Raw genomic sequence first — 18847 nt, forward strand, 5'->3', positions numbered from 1 at the left:
TCATGGTCTTTAAAAGTACTAAATGCAAAACTACGGTGATTTAAAAAAAAATGAATGTTATCATAACAAGATATCAGGGATTCATTAATTCAGGAAACAGCTTCTGTTTAATTATAAAAATCACTGCCAATTTCATACCTGATGTGGATAGGCATCGCCTGAACCCATCTGTCTTTTGTTCTGGTCAAAAATAATCCACAGCTGGCTGTCAAATTCTGATTCATATAATAATTCACAAAGTAGTGGGCAGCTTGGAGTTACTTCCCCACTCTTGGGCTATTAAAAAATAAATAAATAAAGATTACTCGACATGGTTTATATATGATTTCTAATGTAGATTTTCACCTCTATTGTTATCGACATGGGACTTCTTCATTAAAAAAGTATTAAAATAATTTACTGTAGTAAAAAATTTTGAAAATGTACTAATAAATGACACTCTTTTACAGACTTAAAAAATATAAACCTAGCTTTCTGTATTCATTAATAGAGCAATAAATAGTCATCCCTCAATATCCTTGGGGAATTGGTTTCAGGAGCCCAAGCGGACACCAAAATCCACAGATGTTCAAGTCCCTCATTTAAAATGATGTAGTACTGGCATATAACCTACTCACATCCTCCTGTATACATAAAATTATCTCTCGATTACTTATAATACTTAACACAATATCTACACAACTTCATTCATGTAAGTTCAACATAGTACTTGGCACACGGCAAATTCAAGCTTTGCTTTTTGGAACATTCTGGAATTTTTTTCCCCCGAACATTTTCAACCTGTGGTTGGTTGAACACATACATGTGGAATGCATGGACATAAAGGACTGACTATATTCTTCAGGACCTTTAATTATTTTATGAAACTGAAGTCTTACAACTTACTGAAATCAACCATCTCCTTAACATTGAAACCAAATTCATATTACATTTTAATAAGTTTTATTGAAATCTCATCCATCCTACAAAAACTATTTGACCCAGCATTTATACTGGTCTCAATTACCTTTTTTTTTCTTGCTGGTGGTACTTTTACCATTCATTCCACCAAGCAACTACTCTGATCTTCCATTGTTCCAATGCCTGCTTCACAGAAAGCAATCACGCCCCACACCGAAATCAGAAGGCCTGGGGCATTTTCAAGACATCTAACTGCACCAACTCAGATGGACAAGTACACTGGATAGGTGTCAGTGATTATAAAACACTAAGGCTCAAAGGCAAGGTCACCACTGAATTACACTTTTGTGATTTCATATCTGAATGATACTTTGATAATTACAAATCATAACTTCCTAAAGAATAATTCTAAATTAACCAGTGTTAATTACTTGATTTCACTGCATATATGAGTATACATATATACCATATACACTGTCCTTCCAGTTTTGATTTTATGATTCATAAACAAAACACAAAAACTCATCCTAAGGGTATACTTTATTATGCAAACACTTACTTGATGAAAATTATATGTCAGGACCAGCTCATAAAGTTGACGATTATTTGGCAAAATATCTCTTGATCCTAAAGGCTTTGTTTTTGCACTCACTGGGCTGTAATGAGGCAATTGCATAACTGGTTTAAAGAATCACATCATTTATCAATCAAAGTTCATTTAATGAAAGAAAACCATAAGCAACAAAATCTATATATAACACATTATAAAAAAGTGACAGATAAGCATTCCTAACAACTGTCCTGTTCAGTATACTTTATAATATTTTAATCATTAACTTATATAATTCTTTATTGACTGAACCATATCAACGTACACAATATAAATTTTGCAGTAGATATTACGAAGGTAATCTCTTTATGGTAAAAAGATTTTCAAATGTCAACAAATAGCTCTTAACACAACAAATCCCAACTGTAGCGTGAAAACTGCTAACAATGTTGAAGAACAGGTTTGGCTTTGCACCCTCCTATCCAAACAGCTGCCGGCACTGCACAGCATGAGCCACCCCAGCTGGGCCACCTCAGGCCCTTGCCGCTGCTGTTCACCACATATGGGGCCACACTCAGCCCTCGTGCTGCCTCAGGAAATGGCATTTAATCTTTTTAGTAGTCCTCTGAAGCAAATTACTAAGGTACAAAATTTACAAAGGAGAACACAGATTGGGAGATTAAGTTTTTGGTAGGATTAAAAATGTCAGTAAAATTTAATAATCTCCTTTAAATTTAGTTCCAATTTTCAAGATTTAGGGGCAAAACATTAAGACGGTACAAGTTTTTTCTTTGTATTGATAATTCTACAAGGGATACATCTTTGGACATTACCGTGTCACTGGCTACTATCCCTGGTTATCTTAACGCACTTACTACTATTAGGCTTCCTGCTGCTACGATATGCAGGACAGGTGCCCTGCTTTCACAGGGGAGCAAACAGTAGACTATTAAGGCACAAACAGTAGACTATTAAGTTTCTACTATTCAATAAAACTTTCCAGTACTGCAGTTTCTAAAAATGATTCAGTAAGAATTCACAAATAATATCAGAGAGAATGTTAACTTGTTCTTTTACAGCAAGAAATAAAAAGGTTAATGCCCACTGATCCTAGCTAGTCATGACTGGAATCAACTGTCCTCCACCCTTAACAGTGCTGGGCAGGGAGGCTGGAAGGTGCTGCTGGGCTGCCTCTCAGAGACCTGCGAGGACAACATGTTCATCTCCAGCATTCAGATAGATTAAAAGGGATGACTATTTTCAAAGAGTGTCAGATATCGCCCGCTCCCCTGCAAATCAATAATTAACATCTGTAGCCCCTAAAACATTAAATGATACCGTAGTGTTTGGACCCAGCTCTTCAAAGTTATGCAGGGAGCCAGATCTTCATATTTCAAGGAGGACTGAACATCAAAACGGTTGATTCCTTCCGATGCATGCTACAAAGGATATTTACCAAATTAGTTTTTCCAGCTTTACCGAAAATAAATACTTTGTACCAAAAATAAATATTTTGTACCAAAAATAAATATGTCTAATAAAAGCACCAATGTCTATGGCTATTTTCAGAACCACAGGTAATGCCCCCTTTAAAACAAAATTATTTTTCAATAACACAAATAATTGACATTAAAAATTATGAAAATCTCATAAAACTTACAATATTTAACTGAGGAGCAGTACACACTATTCCATGGAAAGAAATGGTATAATCGATATTGACATCACTGAGACTTGCCCACCAACGAGCAATGCAAAATTCAATTGCTTTCCCACCCTGCAAATAAAAATAAGAACAATTATATAAATCTATCTTTTTATTTTTCCTCAAATTATAGAATATAAATACTGGCTGTTTCATAGCAATTCTATGCTTTCAAACTTTTCCTATTCGTAGCATGAAAACTCAAAGAACTTTTACCAGCTATGCTAATTGTTAGACAAATACAGTTGTATAGACAGAGTACAGGGATTTAAATACACACAGGTATTTACTCATAATCCTACACTTCTTGTTGTAAAAGATCTGATGCAGCTTTTGAAAGAACATACAGTAAAATAATGGTGAAAAACAAAGTGGAATAAAAATTAGGACCAAAAGAAAAATGATTAAGAATAATAACAAGAGAATGGAGACTGCAACTTGGTAAAGAATATTCAATAGATACAGTTCAGTTCTGGGCTCAAAACAACCTGGCAACCAAAGCAAAATGAAATTCTGAACACTTACATCTTTTTTTCCTCCCTATTGAAAAATAAAAATTAAAAAAGAAAGAAAATTGTTCCTAGCACTAAGTTTTAAATTTTCTAGTGATCAGTGAATTAGAAAGTTTAAAAAGATAAACCACATAAAACTGACACACAGAAGAGCCCAAATGAGAGTAATGAGAAATATCAGAGATATAGGAAAGATTATGCGACCGACTGAAAACACAAAAGTGGCAAGTTTAAGAAAAAACATCAGTTCATTCACCTTCTATGGAGAAAAGGACTAGTCACCATTTCTACACTGAAGATCAGAATAAAGATCTGCCATTATTTGAGGTAAATTAGACACGAATGGAGCAGTAGTAGTTTCACCTATAAAGCAAATTAACCCCATAGATTCTTAACAGGACAATAATACAACAACTTCAGTGACATGTGGAAAAGTCTTAAGTAAGGAAATAATCTATTGTATGATGAGCAAACAATCTAAATCAGGGTCCAAATTATGAGGCATCAGAATCTACCAGACTAGCTCTTTTCTTTAACTAAATTATTCAAGAGTTAAAAAGAGATGAAAGTTTACCTCTGACAGTTTCAAGTACCCTAGACTGTTTGTCTTCCTACTTCATTTACTTGGCATAACAAAATATAGAGTCCCAATGTGCTCTGAATACAAACTATGAAATCAAATTCAAATACTAAGTCCATAGGAAAAAGGAAAATAAATTATCGTAGAATTTCAAACTGCAATTAAACTTACTAGGACAGGAAAAGCTTCAGTGAGTGTTCCTTTTTCTGGAAGGGAACAAAACTTATAGAATTCATGACTTCGATATGCTCTCTGCTTCACAAGCTGTACTGCATGAAGGACAAACTTGGCTGACACCTCAGAAGAACATGAACATACTGTAACTTCTAAAATAAGAAGGAAAGAAGCAAAGTTTTAAACTGGTAAGACTTAAAATGAACATGAAGTGGCTTTAATAATAACTACTTGTTTGGGGAATAATACGTCTAGAATAAAATGATATACTCAAATGCGATCCGTATATTTCCTTAATAACAAAGAATCAACAGAATATTAACAAAGCTGGAAGTTTAGAAGATTTTTTAATGGGAAATAAATTGGTACTAAAAAGAACCACTACCATGATGCAAACACCAGGAAACAGCAAGCTGTCCGTACGATGGTACTTCAAAAAGTTCGTGGGAATAAAGAATTAAAAGATAATACAAGTCTTTCCATGAACTTTTTGAAGAGCCCTTGTAGATGCACACATAATTATCCTAACCAGGTACCTTTTAAAAACCTTCCTCTCCTCTTGTTTTAGTTGAAAATCAATCAATTCCTGATAATGTAAAGAGGGTTATAATTTTGGAAACTTCTCTTTGTTATCATGCCTGAATTCCATTATTATCTATCCACTCAACTTCATTGATAATTTTTTCTGGTCTCTCCCTCTTGGTCTCTTTGTGTCCTGTTTGCTTCTAGAAAGCATACCTAATAGAGCCACACACACTCAGCTTTACTCTAAGGCAGAGCTTTTAGTAAGCCAAAGTTCACTGTGAAGTAAGATCAGCAGCATATCTAAAGAATACCTACTCTCATTCAAGAGAACTGAAGCAAGGCTCAATCCCTTCATCACAAGCATTAGTGGGCACAGAGCTCTTGGAATCTAATCAGCTGCTAAGAATACAAAATCTAGTGTTTTGGCAGTATTTCTAATTATTTGAAATAGAGATCATCTGTAGTACATTTCTAATCTAAGACTGTTAAATGCTCTGGTGGAAGTAACAATTCTACATCATTCAATATTTTTTTATTAAAAAAAATTATTTTCAATACCAACCTAAACAAAACATAATTATTAGGGTATTATAATTACTGACATTTACCACTAAACAAATATCTAATTTGATATTAATTAACCACATATTTTTATTCTTTCATTTTATTAGTGCTCATTTTACCAGAGCCTTGAGCTATACAACTCCAAGGGGCCCTGTATGAATGGTGACCCAGAGCTGTTCAACACAGAAACTGACTCTAACTCCCAGAAGAACCATCAAGTGTTATGAATATAATCTCAACATGGACAATCTATCTACCAAGCACTTTATAAACTCTGTAATCCTTACAATAGAGTATAAATACTGTATTTATAATTGAAACAGAAGTTCAGATAATTAAGAAACCTGTCCCAGGTAACGATTAGTGCATGGCAGTCTGGATCTCAACCCAGCCTTGCTGGTCTCCAAAGCCTGGCCCTTCCACTACTCCATGCTGCTTCCCTCTAACCCAGGTTCTCTTAACCACAAAGTAAGAAAGGGGTCTGGACTAGATGCTCCTAAGGTACCTCCTAGGCAAAAGGGCCTCTGGAAGCAGGGTCTTTCCTTCTCTATGCAGCTCAACACTGTAGTCCTTTGAAAAGGGCCCAGCACAGAGGTGGTACATGGAAAGATGTTTAATGAATGCATCTAGTACAACTCCTGATTGCCCTCTGAGGGCTATCATGCTGCAATAGCTCCACCATTACCGTGTATGCACATTAACAGGCTATCTTGGACCCTGTTCAATTTATTGCTTTAACTTCCAGCTTTTGCTATTTATTATTTTGCCCTTACTCAGTTATACAAAATAAGAAAAGCCCTGCCTTTCCTATGATATCAAGTGACAGACAGATGGACTGCACATGAGCAGATGACCAGAAAATGGTATGGGGAATCAACAAAGAAAACCAGCTCTTCCCAAACTAGGTCTCACACATGTAATTTCTTTATTTCAGTGAATTCAGAAGAGATACATCTGCATTTACATGTAAGTACAAAAATGCATTCCTAAGTAAAATATAAGCCATTTTTAATAATGACATTTATCTACCTAAAAGGGTTCTGATAAAATTAGATGAGATAATCTGTGTAAAGTGCTTAGCAGAGTGCCCAAACCCAAGAAGTATTCAATTATGTTGGCTAGTAATCTAAAACGGGTGACACTTTCTTGACTGCCTACATTTGTTTCCTTCCACCAGTATATGAGATCTGTGGTAGCTTATGTACCCCACCCCCTATATTGACTTCTCAATTGTATCATTACAGAAACTCTAAAACAAAAATCTTTTATAAACTTTCAATTTATTTGTAGAGCTACAGATTGAAGCTCTATTTCCTGAAATTCTAAAAGTTTAGCAGTTTGAAATTTAAGCAACTGCTGCATTGTTTGAATTGATATGTAATATGTTTAAAATCATTAACAAATAAGGAATTACTCTAAATAAAGTTAAAACCTTGAATATTAAGACATTTTAAGACTGCCTAGATGATTTGATGTGTGAGCCAATGCAAAATAGTACTAGATCATTTTGAACCTAACAGCAAATCTAGAGTGCCAATACATATAGTATTATAAGAAAATTATGTGCTACAAATACATGAACTTTCTGCAGTCCTAATATTTATAGAACTAGAATGTACAGAAAGATAAGTGGTCAAGACAGACTTTAATTTTACTTACCAGCCCATGTTGCACCCTCAGGAACCTCAATAAAATGCCTTCGAATTTGACCAGGTTTAAAATGCACATCTGTAAAGGCCAGATCATAATGTGATGATTCACTGACTCTGAAAATTAATAAAAATAAATTATTAAATGTGATACTGTCATTAAAACAGATCTATATTTATAAAAAAGCCCACTGGTACTCTGGATTTTATTGAAAAAATGCAAGACAATAGTTTATTAAAAATAAATACAGGGACGTAAAGGCTGTTTACAAAACGGTACCCAGTAGGTATAATACTATCCCATTTTGCAACATGTTAGCAGAGATAACCTCTGGAGAGCAGGGTACAAATGATACTTTCTACTTTTCTATTTTATAATTAGTAAGATACATACACACTACAAAAAAAAGAACTCTTTTTTGTTGTTAAAGTTAAATTGTTGTTACATTTTACAACATTCACAGAATTTTCCAATTACCAGAACCTGGACTACAGTGAATCCTAAATATTAAAATCAAAGATAATGTTTTATGTCACTGACACTGTCTTTTAGCCAGCTATAAGACTGGTATTAAATCAAGCCCCTCTTGTAGCTTGAAAACCCTCCTATGCTGTAAAATAGTAAAGAAAGACAACCTGCTTTCATAACGAAACATAAAGGTCAAATTATTACTACCTGCTATGGAAACAGAGTATATGCTAGAGAGAAATTCTTGTCAGTATCACAAACATTTAATGAGTGCCTACTATATGTGAGGCACTGTTGTTAGGAGGGAGCTAGAAATGTAACAATGAATAAAATATGATCTTTTGCCTTAGACAATCTAGGGAGGAGAGAAAAACCATCAGAGACATTTAACATAACATGCTCCAGGCAGACAAGAACTGAGGGGAAGAACAGAGGAAGAACACAGTTGACCCTTGAACAAAGCAGGAGTTAGGGGCACTGGTCCCCCGTGTTGCCAAAAATCCACCTATAACTAAAACTTAACTAATAGCCTACTGTTGACTAGCAACCTTATTGATAATATAAACTGTCGATTAATACATATTTTGTATATGTATTATATACTGTATTCTTAAAGTAAGCTAAAGAAAAGAAAATGTTTGTTTACATTTCTCTTGACTGCAAATGGCACCATGTATGGTCTGTATTTGGGTAAGTTTTGATAATTTTTAACTTTTTTAATGGACTGATGTATATCTTATGGTAGTAAATGATAAAATAGACTAGTATCTATGTATATTTTACGCATTCACAACATACCTTTTTCTTAATTTTTTTGATATTTCTAGGCTATACATTGTCTGCAAGTTTTTTCAAACTGCCACAATTTCCAAAATTTTTCCAATATATTTATTGGAAAAAATCTGTGTGTAAGTGGACCTGCACAGTTCAAACCTGTGTTGTTCAAGGATCAACTGCACTTGGTTCACTCCAAGGGAGCCTGGGGAAAGCTTCCTGAAGGAGATGATGTATCAGCTGATTCCTGATGATCTTATATATTACCCTGTCTAAATTCCTACTGGACTTCCAGGAAATATATGGCTGAGAATTTAGCTCTTGTGCAATCTTCCATGTATATGCCACTTTAAAAAATTTAGTCTCCTCAATCACATCCTATGTTTCTCCCCACTGAAACCTGCTGCATATTTAGTATTTACCCAAAAACTAACTCAATAGAAACTGTTAACTTAGAACTTTTACTTGTTTCCAGTACTCTCATATTCCCAACATCATTCTTCATCTATTTAAGGATGTTTTATTTGTACGTAATGTATAAAGGGCTCCATATTGGAAAGAATAAGATAGTCCCTGCGCCTTCACTGGGCTCACAGCTGAACGGTGTATATTAAATAAAAAGCACAACATACTAAAGTCTGTCCAGGGGCATGTAAAAAGTGCCATGAAAGAGAAGAGCCTCCCTTCACCTGGAGATGACTGGGAATGGGCCTGGTCATTAAGAGACAGGCAACCGAAAGGAATCAGCTGTGTAAATGCACAAACATGGAGGAAAGGAACCGAAAGGCAGCAAAGGAATCAGCTGTGTAAATGCACAAACATGGAGGAAAGCTAGAGTTTCAAAATCAGTGTAGGTTAAAATGTGTAATCTCGTTTACGGAATGACAGGAAACACTGGTTGGGGCTATAATTGTGAGGGATCATTGTCTGCTACTTTAAGGAGCTTGAACTTGATCCCTGGAGGTACCACTGATATATTTTAAGCAGAAAGTAATATGATCAGGTTTGAGTTCCCTGGTTCCAGGGTGGACAAGACAGAAAGTTAAGAGTGTGGAAACAGTAGGTGACTAGAAAAGTGGAAGAGCCAGAAGAGAGTAATCCCAGATACAAGGGGGGACGAAAAGGGTGGCAGTAGAAGAGGATAAAATAATATTGTCAAAACTGCAGAGGCATAGGTTAAGATGAAGGTGAAGATATCCCCCTAAAGTGGGCAATGCCAAGGTCATCAGTAGCTCTGGCAGAAGCAGTTTCAGTGGAGGGCAGGGCAGATACCAGATGTCACAAATTACTCTGACAGTTAACAAGAAATAAATAACATGGCTGACTACATGCCACCTAAAAATGCTAGCTAGGAGCAGACTAAGACTAAATCCTAGCCTCCTGGTTTTGGCCTAGAAATCTATTAAAAGTCCAAACTACTCCATAAAATAGCCATTGTAAATTGAGATATAACAGTAGGATGTGAATAACCTGTTACTTACTTTGCTGCTATAACTGCAGTGATTGGAACTCTGAACAGAGGACCTGCATTAGGGGATGCTATGTCATAGCCACATACCTTGGAGAAAAAATGGTAAGTTTCAATATTCACAAATAAGCTTTTAAAAGAGCGGGGGAGAAAGTTTTAATTTATTCACAGAATAAATTAATCTAATCTTAAAATTTAAAGACCCTAAGCACCAATTTCCTGACACTGGGTCACGTAATTAATAGCAAACAGGCCAAACAAATAAATGTACAACTCTTGACTAATTCAGACAATGGAGAAATGAGACATCAAGTAGAAAATAAATGCACTTTAATTACCCTCAATGGAAAATTAGCTCAAACTAGTGTTACAAACAACTTTGGAGGTAAAGATACTGTTATGATACTATTCTATGCTTATGTACAATTACCTTTTGTTTAACAGATGCTTTCTTCTTCTGAGTATTAAAAGACAAGTGCAGCCCAGGTTTAGCTGAATTAAACAAATGACCAATTAGAGGGGGACCTAACTGACGAGTTTCTGCTATATAGCTTCTTTCCCTTTCCTGTTCCACACAGGGACACAGCATGATATTTTTAAGAAACTCACTGCTGAAATATATATACCAGAGAAAGCTATAAAACCTGGCAAATGGAAATGTCTAGTTGTTTCTTAAAAAGAAAGCAATACATTGCAAATACACTTAGAATCATTTACTTTTAACTTCACAACATTTTAAGAGCAAATAAATTAAAAATGAAGATACACCAATACCTCTGTATAATGCAATCCTTCTCTTAAGCCCCTGGGATCCACACGTATGTTGATGTGTCTACATTGATTCATGAGTTCCAAATGGCTGGGACACTGAACCCAAGATGAATTTGAAGTTAGAGCTAAATGAAGCTGAAGAGATATTTTTTCAGAGTTCTCTGGCATTAAAAAGACCAAAAATTTTAAAAATTAGTATTTTTTTTTTCTTTCTTCCATTTAAAAAGTTCTATGTTCTTTCAAGAAAATTTAGAAACTTAGTTTGGTCAGTTGTAAAATGCACTAGACATGGGCATCAAAACACAGCTCATATAAAAAAGTCACAGAATTTTCCTTTCATTACAGAATATTCGTGATCCATTGATATTTTCACCAAACACTACTACAATCTTGAAAAGAGGAGTTTTAGTGCATGTTTTTCATCACTGCATGCAGTGACCAGCATGTGAGTGAAATGAAGACTGCCGAACGTACAGTGATGACTATTTTTGTTTACACCTAATGCAGCTGCAGGTCACTCTGGCTGCTTCTACTTCCCACACTTTAACTGAAAGCTATGTCTTATATTCAAGTAGCAAAAGTGGGAAAGAAAAAAAAAAATTCGTCTTTTCTTGTCCACAATTTAATAAAACTGTAGGTCACTGAAGGCCCATTCTACTCTTTTCCTCAGTAGTCCAGATGCAAACTGAGCTGCCATTGTGCTGGGACCCCTCTTTGTTCTAATATTTTCCCTTAAGTCTATAAGATTTAAAACAACCACATTGTCAATTCACGTTTTCTCTTCAAAACACTAGCCCAAACAGCATTTCTCTACTATGATACCATTCATTCAAACCACAAATGTGAACACTTCAGCTTATCGCTAGCCTATTTCGTACCTGTGTTCTCTGGAAATACAGGTTCAATGCCAACGCCATGATCTGAAGGTGCAGCCACCTGAACAGGATCTCGGAGGTAGATGCCACGGTTATTTCCAACAGTAACAGTGAAACCTAATTTATTAGCAAATGATGTATTCTGAACGAGGTAGTCATAGGCTTTATCAACCTAATTAAAAGAATATAAATGGTAAGATATAAATGGTTGGGTCAAAAAGAATTTTGTTGCAAATTACCAATCACTTTGATTTCAGTTGTAGCAAAGTACAAGCAAAAAGTCAGCTTCTGTATTTCCATCTCTAAGTATCTGTTACTCCAACTAAGAGGGCAATTCTACATTTTTAGACAAAATACCAGTCTAATGGACCACTGGACACACTGTCCTCTCCACACTATTCACACTTATTCTCAGATCAGATGTAGGAACTGATCTGTATGCTACTATGATTTGCCAGTTTCTGCCCTGTACTTCTTTGCTTTGAATTGCCAACCTCTACGTGGCCTTCAACTTTTATATTTCTCTTAGTGCAAATTTGTCTTAACTACAAAATCTGTTTTTTTATCCTTTATGCATACAGTTCTACTATGACCATATAATCTAGAATTCAGACATACTGAATCACTGTTATAATAGGAAATATTATCCAATAATATTTAAAATACTATCTTAATGACAACTTACAACTCATTTTTCACATAAGTGACAATACCTGAATAATACCATGTCCTTGGGCAAATACTTCTATATTGTCGGCCTTCACTGCAGTGTTTTCTAGAGCTCTTCTGACTGAATGAACTGTGTAGTCAACATTATTAGCTTTCAGACCTAAAATTAAAAAATATAAGAAAGTGGTGTTAGATAACTTGCTATATGAAACTTTTTTCCCCTTACTAGGATGATGACATGTAGGCTCTCTGGATTTAATGTCTTGTGTTTCAATATTCATTTTTTAATATATTTTTTAAGCAAACTAAACAGTCTCAGTCAAACTACTTGCATCACATAATGACTTCATTCAACACAAATCACTGTGTGCCCATTCTGCAGTGGCACTGATGCAGGCTATGCAGAGGTAATGTAAATGTACGAAGCAGACATGTAAAGGCATTTGAATGCCATTTTCTTTACAACACTGCTGGCAACACTGCAAACAATGTGATTACTGGCAGTGGTTTTCAACCACTACCTCCCTTTCTACTTTATTTTGCTCCACAGCATTCATCACCTTATAACATGTATAAACAGTTATTTATTTTGTTCAAAGTATGGCTCTCCTAACTATAATATGAACTCCACATGGGCAGATATTTTTGAGGTTTTGTTCACTATTTTAGTCTCAGAGCTAAAATATTGCTTAGTCATTAACAGCAGGCAGCCAATAAATATACACGCTGAGTGAATATACACACATTCAAATTATCACTAACACATAAACCTCTACCTTAAATTTTACTTTGTGCCCAGGACATTAGCAATTTTAATATATGTTCTCACCATGAGAATAACAGAAAATAAAAATATTGGTCTGCGATAAGAGTAATAAACAATGTCCTTACCTGAAAGTATCAGGGCAATGCCTCCACAGGCATTGGGAGAAGACATCGATGTCCCATTCATTAGCTGAGTCCCCCTCAACGTCCAGTTAGGCACAGAAGCAATGGCTCCTCCCGGTGCACTGATACTCACGCCAAGGGCCCCGTCAGCACTAAACAGAAAGCGAGTAAAGTTCGCTTATGATGAAAGTTGGATATGCGTGAACATTCTTAAGGAAGCTACTGGTCAAATCAATTATAGTACAATACTATGGACTATGTGCAGTCATTGCAAACAATAACAAAGATATGAGGGTATTTCAAAAAGTTTCTGGAAAAATAAATAATATGAATCTTTCCATGAACTTTCTGAAGTACCCTCGTATTATTATGTGGAATCAGGGAAAAAATACCCAGCATAGCTTTTTCCCCATGATGCATTTATTTTTTTCTTTGTAAGTAGACAGAAATCTGTGTGTGTGTGTGTGTGTGTGTGTGTGTGTGCGCGCGCGTGTATGTATCCAGGCCACAGATGTCACGTATATTTACACAGAGAAAATAAATGAATGTCACAGCTCAGACTCAGACCTTAATTAATGTACTTCCCTCTTATCTATACTAAGCAGAAGCTTTCCCCTTTGTTTAAATTCTAATATAGCACTGTACTATAGAAATATAATGTGGGCCATGTAATTTAAAATTTTCTACAAGCCACATTAAAAAAAAAGTAATAAGAGACTGATGAAATTCATTTTAATAATATATTTAATTAGACATCCAAAATATTACCATTTTAACACATAATTGAGAGAAAAAAATAAAAATGAATTAGTTTACATTCTTTTTTACACTAAGTTTTCAGAATCCAGTGTACATTTTACACTTACAGCACATCTCAATTCAGACTAACCAAATGTGACTGATGGCTCTCATACTGGACAGCACAAGTCTAACAGGACTGCCAGACAAGGGCGTTGGCTAAGCGGGTCTAATAAGTTAGAGCACTTAGAGTGACAATCACACTGTCATCCTACACAAGCTGTGTCGTCTGTCTCAAGTAAAGGAACAAAATCATGGCACACTACTTCCTCCTCCCTGGAAGAGTAGCCATAAATTTCCCAAGAGGCTGCTAGACTGTCCCTCTACTATTCTTCCCCCAACAGAGTGAGCTATTTTTATTCCTGACTAGGAATACTGGGGTGATTTGGTTTTACATCTTTATAGAGCTGAAAGCAATGCACATGAATGGGTTGGCTGCACCTCTTTTAGTGACTATCTTAAAACAAATATTATTAGGTGAATATTTGTTGATACAAAGAGATATCCACCCTATATTACTGAGTGACAAAAGTAGGCTACAAAAGTGCCTGAATAGTGTAATCTCTCATTTATGCATAAGAAAATAACTAAAAAAAGTGTCCATCAAATTATCACCCACAGATAATACATATCACAGGTAATGAGATTGAGAGTGATTTTTACTTTCTTGTTTGCACTATCTATATTGTCTACTGATGCTTACAATGAACACTGGACACTTTATAATTGGAAAAAATAACTGGGAAGAGTCATGAATTCTCACTGTTTATTAACTTCCCACTAGCCTGTTAAAGCAGCTAATCATAAAGCCTTTCTAGGTGTTCAAATCAGTATTTTAAAAATGAAGTTTCGTGAAATGTAAATAAGTATTTTCCTTAAAATTAAAAACCTAGTGATATTTTTCTTCAAAATTATATAATAAAAATTCAAAACCTGTTTATGTAGACATTAATTGTTAATCTTTCTTAAAGAAATATGCCACACTTGCAAACACCAGAAGTCATGGAGATGCTACATCTGACAGTCAATCTGACCAAGAGGCAGTGTTTCTCAAAGAGTACTATGGAGCATACTCCGTTATGTGATCATTAGCCAATGTTCTATATTTTATACCTGGTCTAATAATTAAATCTACCAATTAATCCAAATATTTTCAATAACACTTCACACTCCCTCAGTTCTTAGAAGAATTGGTTTGTGAACCAATATCTGCTTTAATCCAAGCTTTCCCCCATAATTCGTGAACTCCTAGGTTTTTCTTAAAATAATTCTTCAAATGTTCTATGGCAAATAAGATTGGCAAAGGCTGGCTTTAACACTCTCTAATACTTCATTTTTACATTGAGTATAAGATAAAACTTAAAACTTCAAAATCACTTTGAGAAGATATTTAACATGTTTAGTAATTAAAACTTTTAACTGAAAATAAAACACATAAACCTTTGCTAATTTTTGATTCATCCCTAGTCATTGTTATTTAGTGACGTTAGTTGGGCTGACGAGGATAGTCTATGGTGATGGTAGAAGGCAAAGCTTTTCTGACCCTGGGGAGATCCATAACCTGACTGTTCCCAATGACTAAGTTTATAATAAACAGTGTATTATAGAATGAACAGGATTATTATGTAGATATGTTTATTTTCTAAAGAAGTTACCGAGAAAAGACTAGGAAGATATATGTATCTCAGAGAATTAAATTTAACATTAACACTTTGGTCTAATCCCAATCAATTTTTTTTTACCATATCTTCCAATATTCCCTACTATCTATTTTACACTGCAAACATATCCAACTACTAGTTATTTCCCCCAAAACCTTACACTAAAACCTACTTATCTTTGGGTTCATGCTATTCTTGCCATTCAAACTCCCTTCTTCTCTGTGTCTCAACATCCTATCCATCCTTCAAGGCCAACTCCAAGACCATCTCGTCCATGAAAGGTGCAAGGGATTGCTCCCACCTCTGCAGTCCCGGCATCCTAAAACGGCACTGTGAACTCAGATCACAACCTGTCCATTTATGCCCTGCCCACTGCAGGCACTAAGGTATTTGCTGAACTGTATTCAAAGTCTATTCTTTTTCTAAATTAACTCCAAAGAGGTAAAGGGATGAATTAAAATAGGCTTTATTCTTCAGCAGGTACCTGTATCCACTGATATCATAATGAGGCCTTACACAAATTAGAATAAACCTCTTGAGAGATAAAATCAGTTCCTGGAATCAGACAAATATAGTTCATAAAGGGTTTCAAGGAACCAAAACAGATAAACTTCATTTGTCAATCAGAATTTGTTTACTTATGGATCTCACCCAAAATTGTTCTAAGTAGTTATAACTTCAAAAGCATGAACAAAGGTATGCAGGCCCTCTAACTGTGATGCTTTACAAAAGTGTAGGACTTTTGTTTCAACAAAGTTCAAATATCAAAATTCATTAAAATAAGGCCATCATTACTTTTTAAAGATAACCAAGTCCTTACTTTTTCTTTAGATCCTCATAAATGAACGATTATGGATATAGGCATAAGAATTTATACTCAGAATAGTTATGTCATTGATCTAACAATTCAATAACTGTGTTTTATTTCTTTAATTATCTGTGCCAGAGATGAAGCTGTTAATCAAAACAAAAATGCTGACAGCTGACAAAAGTAAAAGCCAATAGAAAGAACAGTTAAATTTATCTAAAACTTTATCCCTCCCAACCACGTAAAGTTTAAGCACATGTATGTAACGATCCCATATGCACCTACCTAGGGCCTCTAGAAGACCACGTATACTGATTTGCAGGTAATTTCTCTCTCAGAGAATACTCAGCAACCATCATGTCAGGAGAAACATAAGCACCAACACCTGAGGGATGGATTTCATCATTAACAAAAGGAAACAAAATGTAGATTTTAATTCTAGATCTACTATTCACTCTGGTAAATTGCTTAATCTCTCTATATCAGCTCTCTCTCTTGTAAAATTAAAAGATAAGAAAATTTAATAAGGAAACAAGTGTAGTTTACTGTTTACCAGATATTATACTAAATGCTTTGCTTTTGGATATAAAAATAACTATCTTCCAGAATTATGATGTGGACTAAATAATGTACCTAAAAGTGAGCATGTGTACTTCTATTAAACCACTTATTCCAGTCTACTTTAAATGACAATAAGTTCTAGATAAGCTGGTTTCCTACTAGACTTTAAGTTTTTGAGGACACACTGAAGGTCTACAGTGTCCTGCATATAGTGGAGATATAATTAACATTTGATTAACTGTGTTTTTTTGTTTGACTGTTTTTAAATAAACCTATTTCTAAAACAGAAAACTAACCTATCACACTTGATGTAGTTCCACCTGGACAACCAACTGTAGAAAGACATGGACCGTTATTTCCCGCACTTGAAACATAAATTATATTATGCTTCCACACTGCTTCATTAATGACTTCACAAATTCTCCTGAAAAAGAGAGAATTCCTTTGAATATATGAAACTGTCCCATTTTTCAGGAAATACACTATTCTGATATGAAAAAATTTTCAAATACAGTTTATATAAAAAACAAAAGCAAAAACAAAAACAAAACAAGGTAAAATATGAATTCCAAGTAGCAGAATTAAAACAGCAACTATAAGTAAGGGGGTGTGCATTAGAATCACTCAGCAGACAATCTTAAACTATAAATGCTCAGCTTCCATTCCCAAAGTGCTTACAGTACCAAACTCTTGTTCAAAAATATGGTTACATATGTTTCAGCACATCCACCCTTGGTGGAACGTGACACATCCATTCTAAGTGATACACCCCCACTGGGTTTTGGTGTAGGAAAGGAGTTATGAGGCCAGATTATTAAATGTGGGGAAAGTGCTAGTTGTAAAACTTTATATGGGAAGATACATCACAAAGTACTAAAATATTAGCAGTGACTGGGCAGTAAGGCAACAGGCGGTTTCATTCCCATCCCCCACTTAATATATTCAGAAAAAACTCCTCAGGGGATTACATATACATTTATGACTAGGAATTGTTTGACTAAAAGAACTAACGTCTTTAGTGGCAAAGGAAAAGAGAAGATATGGCATTAGGAAGGACTTAGAAAATTTTAAAATATAAGAACTCTAGTTAGAGCTTGACAACAATTAAGAAAAATTTACTGACATTAATCAAAGAACATGAAATTAGACCATGAAGAAGAAAATGGAGTAAATATAAAAAGGTTCAGTGACACAGGGCCCTCCAAAGTCATGTGTGAACACCTGAGCAAGGAGAGAATAATAGGGAAAGATGACTTGAAAAGGATGAATGTCAAAGAAGGAGAGAAAGAAATACTTGGGCAAATAAGATGATGAAGTGAGGGGAAAAGGGGCAAGACTGCATTAAAGAATGAAATGACTGAGGATTACAGGGTGCAGGTTACAAGTGTAGCCAAGTGACGTCTCTCAAGAAACCTAATACCACTTATCTGAGAAGGTAAGTTATTTGAAGACAACAAACCATGGGGTCTGGCTTGGTAAAGTCTCCATGCTGGTAGAACTTTAAATAAAGAGCTTTAAACCAGATGTTAGGTGTATTTGAATGGCCTGGTGGTGGAGTGGAGATGATCAATAGGTAATTACCCTAAACAGGGTAATTTCAAATAGTCTATTACAAAGAAAAAAGAGGTAAGGTTAACATGAGGCCAAGGCCACAACACTGGATTTGCCAGCGAAAGACACTTATGACACGACCAGGGAGAAGGGGAGGAGATGTGAGACAAACCGGCATGGACTGAGAGACGTGCAAGCTGAGGAAGGGGGACACTGAGTACACACAACCACAAGTAAGTGCAGCAGACCAGGCGCAGGCGCACTGAAGGGACAGCAGAGTTTCAGCAAGTGCGGGGTTCTCTCAGGCAAGCACAACTGAGGAAGGCTTCAGAGCATGAGTGGAAACTGGCTGGGAAGAGAAGGGGGGACGCAGTGGAGCCAACAGTGAAAAATAC

The 18847-nt window shown here is 35.3% G+C and overlaps 1 protein-coding gene across 3 annotated transcripts in view; it reads right to left on the bottom strand.

The window, feature by feature from the left end:
* TPP2 (tripeptidyl peptidase 2) overlaps window positions 1-18847 on the bottom strand; it is a 68141-nt gene that overhangs the window by 22578 nt on the left and 26716 nt on the right. For all 3 annotated transcript variants that reach the window (XM_063102437.1, XM_063102435.1, XM_063102438.1), the window contains exons 9-21: window positions 17198-17325; window positions 16626-16725; window positions 13077-13225; window positions 12230-12345; window positions 11520-11688; window positions 10645-10802; window positions 9884-9960; window positions 7170-7276; window positions 4419-4573; window positions 3111-3227; window positions 2789-2889; window positions 1460-1556; window positions 139-276 (exon numbers count right to left, since the gene is read on the bottom strand). In XM_063102437.1, coding sequence (XP_062958507.1) covers window positions 139-276; window positions 1460-1556; window positions 2789-2889; window positions 3111-3227; window positions 4419-4573; window positions 7170-7276; window positions 9884-9960; window positions 10645-10802; window positions 11520-11688; window positions 12230-12345; window positions 13077-13225; window positions 16626-16725; window positions 17198-17325 — 1612 coding nt within the window. The remainder of the gene's footprint in view (window positions 1-138; window positions 277-1459; window positions 1557-2788; window positions 2890-3110; window positions 3228-4418; window positions 4574-7169; window positions 7277-9883; window positions 9961-10644; window positions 10803-11519; window positions 11689-12229; window positions 12346-13076; window positions 13226-16625; window positions 16726-17197; window positions 17326-18847) is intronic.

Source organism: Cynocephalus volans, chromosome 7 (genome assembly GCF_027409185.1).
Source record: "Cynocephalus volans isolate mCynVol1 chromosome 7, mCynVol1.pri, whole genome shotgun sequence".
NCBI lineage: Eukaryota > Metazoa > Chordata > Mammalia > Dermoptera > Cynocephalidae > Cynocephalus > Cynocephalus volans.